The 6,322-nt window shown below is 38.2% G+C and overlaps 1 protein-coding gene across 5 annotated transcripts in view; it reads left to right on the forward strand.

Moving 5' to 3' along the window:
* The window catches only part of SORCS1 (sortilin related VPS10 domain containing receptor 1), a 482,842-nt gene that overhangs the window by 357,604 nt on the left and 118,916 nt on the right, over nucleotides 1-6,322 (forward strand). For all 5 annotated transcript variants that reach the window (XM_011363774.2, XM_011363773.1, XM_011363770.1 and 2 more), the window contains exon 8: nucleotides 3,563-3,652. In XM_011363774.2, coding sequence (XP_011362076.1) covers nucleotides 3,563-3,652 — 90 coding nt within the window. The remainder of the gene's footprint in view (nucleotides 1-3,562; nucleotides 3,653-6,322) is intronic.

Consider the following 6,322-nt stretch of genomic DNA (forward strand, 5'->3'; position numbering starts at 1 on the left):
AAATCTGAAACTTTCTTTCAGAACAACCTGAGCAGAAGCATTTTAGGCAGAGGAAACACAAATGAAAAGTTTCTAAAGAGGTAGAAAGTTTGGCTAAGTCTCTGAACATCAAGTAGGCCAGATTAGAAGAATCACAGGGAGGGAAGAAGAAATTAGCAAGAGGGGAGGTTAGAGCAGCGGAGAGTAGAGGGTTTGAATTTATTCTAAATGCAAGGAGAGAAAAGGATTTTAAGTAAGGAAGTGACATCTGAAGAGTAGAGAGGCCAGAATAATTGTGGTTGAAAAACAAGGATAACCTCCTTAATACACTATACTTCCAGCAACAGAGTTCAGATTTATTTAAGAATTATTATTATAAGTTCATCTTCTATTATACAGTCTCTAGTGAAAATCCAGGTCTTAGTTTGTTTACTCATTTCTGAAATGAAAACAAGGTTTTTGACTCAGGAATCCCCTCTCTATTGTTACACTTCTAATTAATGGAAGAAACCTTTATCTTGACATAGAACCTTATTATTTATAACAACAGCATTTCTAGCATGAAATGATTGATGATTGCATATGTGTGTGTGTTTTCCCTATTGGTCAATCAAAAGTCAAAGTGCAAACGTGAAGGCTATCGAGAAAAAATAACACTGAAAGTACAACTATTATTGCCAGTTTTTGAAAATATTTTCATGTGGGTTTAGAAGAGAAAAAAATGAATTAACAAGAATTTAGTATTCTAGGATGGCAGGAGTTGGTAGAGGCACTGGGAGATAGTGGTGATGGTGTTGATAGCAAGTGAGTAAAATAATAATTATAATTTTAACATAATAATGATTACAGTAATGTAGTTAACAAAGAATGTGAGGTTTATTTAAAGACTTGAAATAGCAAGGGTAATAGAAAATGTCCACTCTGACTCTAATAACATTGTGTGTATTTCTCCACATCCCTAATTTTTCCCCCCAGATTCGCAGTACCTAACTTGCCGAATGCAGAACTGCACAGAGGCCAACAGAAATAAACCTTTTCCAGGCTACATTGACCCAGATTCTTTGATTGTCCAGGATGATTATGTGTTTGTTCAGGTATGAAAGATCCACTTCTCTTGATTGTCTCAAAGGCATTTTCCCATTTCTGTCCCTAATGCAGCTCCATTTGCTGCTTCCTCTCCCTTAAGAGAGAGAGAGAAAACACACACACACACACACACACACATACACATTATTTTTTGCAACAAAAGAAATATTACCAAATGTAGAAGCTTATATATTAGCAGACTATCAATGAGTTCCTCTGGGCAGTGTCTGGAGGACCTTATCAACAGGGCATCACGGCTTCACGAAGGCACGCCGATCAGAGTACTAAGATTGTTTCCAGATGATGCACAGTTCCATTCCTCCACCTCGTTTGCATCCCTAAGAAACTCCCCTCTGTCATCAGGTGGACTGAGCAGATATGTCAGTCTCTTCCACTCAGGAGGATGGTCAGCCAGTCAGCCTCTTCCATGATATCCACCTTAAAAATAGAGAAGCAGGTACAAACAGGAAGCTTTGGGGTAGCTGAAGGTTGTGGCAGGGAAAAGGTGGTGAGTAATCAGCCATTATTGTCATGCACTGACTGTGATTAAGATAAAGAGAGTTTAGAGGAGATAGATTCAGACAGGGTTTTCACCTCCCAAGAGAGTAGGAGACAGTTTGAAGAGCTGAAGTTTCATGAGTGGTTAGAAGAGACAAGAAACAAGAATACTTTACAATTTTTTCATTTAAGGAACATCTTAGGCTTATTTGGACAAAGCATTTAAAAATTTAGTTATTTCTCTCCATGTTAAAAATGACAAAGGTACAATTGCTAAGTAGTATGTACGTATGTGTAATTTCACTATGATTGGGGCACATTCTAGACACGATCATGTTTATTTAAGAAGAAATCATAGTTTAGAATATTTAATTCTATGGTTTGAGGAAGCAAATGTTCAAAATGCTCAATATGAGGCTATATATTTTAAAAATGTTTCACAAATGATTACACACTCATATACATACAGACACACATTTCCTTTTTCTTCAGGAAAATGAGTAATGAATACTCTGATAACTTCAGCATCAATTATCAAGTGATACTGAAATGGTTACATGCATTGGTTCTCTCTCTAATTCATTTTTCTGTCAGTGTTCCTTCCAAGAATCTTTTCTGTTTTCTAATAATAATTTATAATTCACATATATGACTCACAAATGAAAATTAATTCTTCATTTAGAGTCTTGGGTATTTTCTACCCATGCCACTATGAACACAGCCCTGTAACCCATCACTAGGACTAAAAAGTGATCTTGCCATGTAATGGTAAATAATGATAACTTGCCAGTCATGTTTTTATGTGTCTTGATGAACAGTCGTTCAAAGCATATGTTGACATTCTGAGTATGCAAACTTTAGCTGACACTCAAACTCCAGAAATTTAGATGGGTTAAGAGTAGGTACACAAATTTGTAGAAATGAATAGTAGAATGGTGGTTTTCAGGGGCTCAGGGGTAGGGAAATGTTCAAAGGGTACACACTTACAGCTATAAAATGAATAAGTTCTGGGGAGCTAATATATAGCATGGTGACTGCAAATAACAATATTGTATTATATACTTGAAAGTTGTTGAGAGAGTGGATCTTAAACGATATGACTACCCACCAAAAAAATCATAATTAAGTGAAGGGATAGAGGTGTTAATTAACCTTGTTTATGGTAATTATTTTGCAATATATATGTGTATCAAATCATCACGTTGTACACTTAAACTTACATGTGTATATGTCAATAATATCTCAACAAAGCTGGGGGGAAAATGAGTGGCTACAAAGGACAGAGAGGTTGGCGGTGGGACCCTTGATGCTTTGCACTGAATGGTGCTCATGCTGAGGTGGAGCCCACACCCCTTCTTGCCCTCCTTCACGCATCTGGGGTTCATTAGACTGTATGTCTTAGACAAACTTGGGGGAGGGAGCTTACAATTCATTGCTGGGAGATAGAGATCTAGAATTATTTTGGACCATGGTCCTGGCCTGACTTTCCATCAAAATGTCAGCAGCACTGTTGTATGTGGAACATGCTCACAGCCATCAATGTGACAGCAGAAAACTGGAATTCAGTGCACAGAGATGTGAGACTCCAGCTCTGCCACTGTGTGACCTGGACCATTTCCTTCTGATATGGCATGGGGGCCGGTTGGTATGGCTGTGGTCTTTGGGCTAGATAACCGGACCCAGGATAGGCATCGATCCAATATACCCTGAGGCTTGTATCATTAAAAACAATTAATAACTGAAAATGGTTCCTGGCTTCTCAGCCACAGTGTAAATTGAAGAATTGTATTTTTGTCCAGTGGGTTAAATTTTGGCTTCTGACCAACTCGTATACACTATTTAAGTTGTTTTTGAACTGAATGCCAATTCTTTACACTTGCCCACAGTAGTTGTTCACGCTGTTGTGTTGGCAGCCATCCCTTCCATTCAGTGGCTGTTCTTCTATGACCTGTAACTGTTATAGTAACTCTTCTTATCAACCTTTGTGTTTATGATCCAGCTGACATCAGGAGGACGGCCACATTATTACGTGTCCTACCGAAGGAATGCGTTCGCCCAGATGAAGCTTCCCAAATATGCTTTGCCCAAGGTATGGTTTGAATCAATTTCTTCCTTTCAGTATTTCCTCTGATTGATGTATTCCCACCTCTACTCTCTTTCCCAAGCACTCTTTCAGTCTCTCATAGTAATTTATTTCTTTTCCTCCTACATCTGTTTCTCAAGTTCATTTTGCCTTTTATATTTTTGGCCTATCACATCACCGTCCCTTCTCTCTCAGCAACCTCTCTCTCTCTCTGTCTCTATCTCTCTCTTTCTCTCTCTGAAATTCTTGCTGTAAGTACATCTGATTAAGTTGATAACTGATTTGCTTTTACTTTTTAATAGTAAAAATTTTCAAGCAGTATGTATTGGTTTTCCAGCAAGGCAGAAAATGTGCTTTGGGTACACAATGTCTCAGTATGATGTGTTTTCATCCCTTTTTTGTTGATGTTATTAGTTATTGAGAGATGATGCAACTATATGGTATCCAACCTTTGCTTTCTTGCTTTCTTATGAGACTGATTGTCTTTAGAGTTCTGAGACACAGCTAATTTTTTTTTTTGACTGCCTCAAAGACATACTCCTTTGAAAATAGACAAAAATTAAAAACCCTCAACTGCTGAAGTCCGGGGCTATCTTTCTCTAAGCATGGAAGAACTATGTTAATATGGAGCACCACCTAGTGGAGGTCAAACTGACTCGGGAACTCAAAGCTGTGGATTTGCGGTCTTGCTGCCATTGTGTGTATTTTAAGTGGTTAGAACTTATTAACGTATTATATTGCTTGATCTTAGAGCAACAGAGATGTGTGTGGCTATAAGAAGAGGATTGTGTAGACTTAAATATAGTTCTAGCTCAACTTTGAAACTTTTGGATCATACAAAGGACATAAAGAACTTGTTTTGATTGAGTTTTCATGACTCTATCTCTTGTATCCATGACTTTGTAGTATGTTGTCTTGAACCAAAGCCAGTTAGCTGCCCAGGAAATTATGTGATAGGTATAGTACAAGAGCATTGCAGGTCTCCTATTCTGGGAGAGCCAATGGTAGCCAGCTATTCTGGCTTTTCCAGGCAAAATTCTCCTTCTTGGCCATCAGTCTGCCCTTAACCCTAGCATAGTGAAAGGTGGGCTATAAACTTCAGCCCATTAGAGATAATAACACACATTAAATTGCACTATTAACTCCGAAGAACTATATGCAGGTTAGTACTTATTATTTTCAGCTTCTAGGAGATTCATGACAGTGGTAATTGCCCAGAACTATATGTCTCTGCCTGTGTACATTTAAATCCTCCTTGCTCTTGATTTGGCTTAAAGTGTTTACCAAAAAGACAAGAACGTACAGCTTTGAAGTTGTGCCTTAGATGATAATTGAGTAAAGTCAGTATGTGAAAGGAAAACTGAATATTGTTAAAATTACCCTTGATAACCTCTTAGAAAGGCTCGTGAGGGAGATGAATGTGTTACCTCAGTAAGTCCAACAGAGCTGGTTTTTCTTTCCCTCAAGCACTGAAATAAATTGCTGTTTCTTTCATTGACCAACAAATGAAGTAGTTGTACTGCAAGATTTATACCTTTAAAGACAAGAATTATACTCAATGCAGTGAGATACTCTTGTTCAAGAGGCATGTGAGAATTGAGGCCAAATTAGTAAATAGCAAAATCAAGTCACTCATCTCATGCTCTCTCTTGGGAATATACTTTTGGAGTGGAATAAGTCTCTGCCAAACCAAATACTATTTGTAGCAGAATTGAGGCTAGGACTTTAGTCTCCTGACTCAAACTAGCATTCTTTATATAATATTTTTCTTCCCTTGGAATAAATCAATAGCTTCTATTATTAGAAGATAGCAATATCCTCCAAAATTTTGATAATCTGAGAGGCATCAAGAAAAATATTCCCATTGACCTTGGAGCCCTAGAAATAGAAGTTTAAAATCAAAGAAACATCTTTGGACCTGTTGCTGGAGCGTTAGGAAACACACACTTTGTATTACTTGTTCAGAGCCATCGCACACATCACTGTTGACAGTTGCCCCCAGTGGCATCTAGCCAATCTAGGAGGAAAAGTTTTACTTTAAACTCAAATCAGCTGTCTGTCTTCTCCCCCCTGCTCTCTCAGATGAGCATGTTCCATTACTTAGCCTCATCTGAGGTCTGAGGGTAGACTGCAGTGATTCATTTAGCTTGTCTCCAGAAAAATAGGAACCCAAAGAGCAAATGAATGTATTAATTTATCCGAGTGAGTGTTTATTATTTAAAGCAATGGGATACCTCTTTACAGCCCCATTACACCTTCAAAGAGAAGCCCCAGCTTGGGCGCAGTGATCTACTGTGAGGTACAGATATTTCATGGTCCTCTATCAAAGCCAGGACTGCTGCAGCTGGAAAAAACAAAGTTTCATGTCTGCCAAAGGAATCGAGACGAACCAGCACTTTCATGCTTAAATTTTCTTTAATCGTCCACTGCCATTGTATCAGCCCTTAAAAGACTATAGTTAACCCGAGCTGTGTCAGGAAAAAAAAAGAAAGAAGATTTAATATAATGGTAAAGATGACCAGAGAGGGGGATGGGGAGAGTTTAATATCGCTGTTGCTATTAAGAGCATGAGGCCTGCCAGATAGGGAGACATAGTGACAGTTTCCTTCCCTTAACTTACTTGGAGCTCATTTTGAGCTACTCAAGTGAGATAAATGAGGCAATACATATGAAAGT

Source organism: Pteropus vampyrus, unplaced genomic scaffold, assembly GCF_000151845.1.
Source record: "Pteropus vampyrus isolate Shadow unplaced genomic scaffold, Pvam_2.0 Scaffold89, whole genome shotgun sequence".
NCBI classification, from domain to species: domain Eukaryota; kingdom Metazoa; phylum Chordata; class Mammalia; order Chiroptera; family Pteropodidae; genus Pteropus; species Pteropus vampyrus.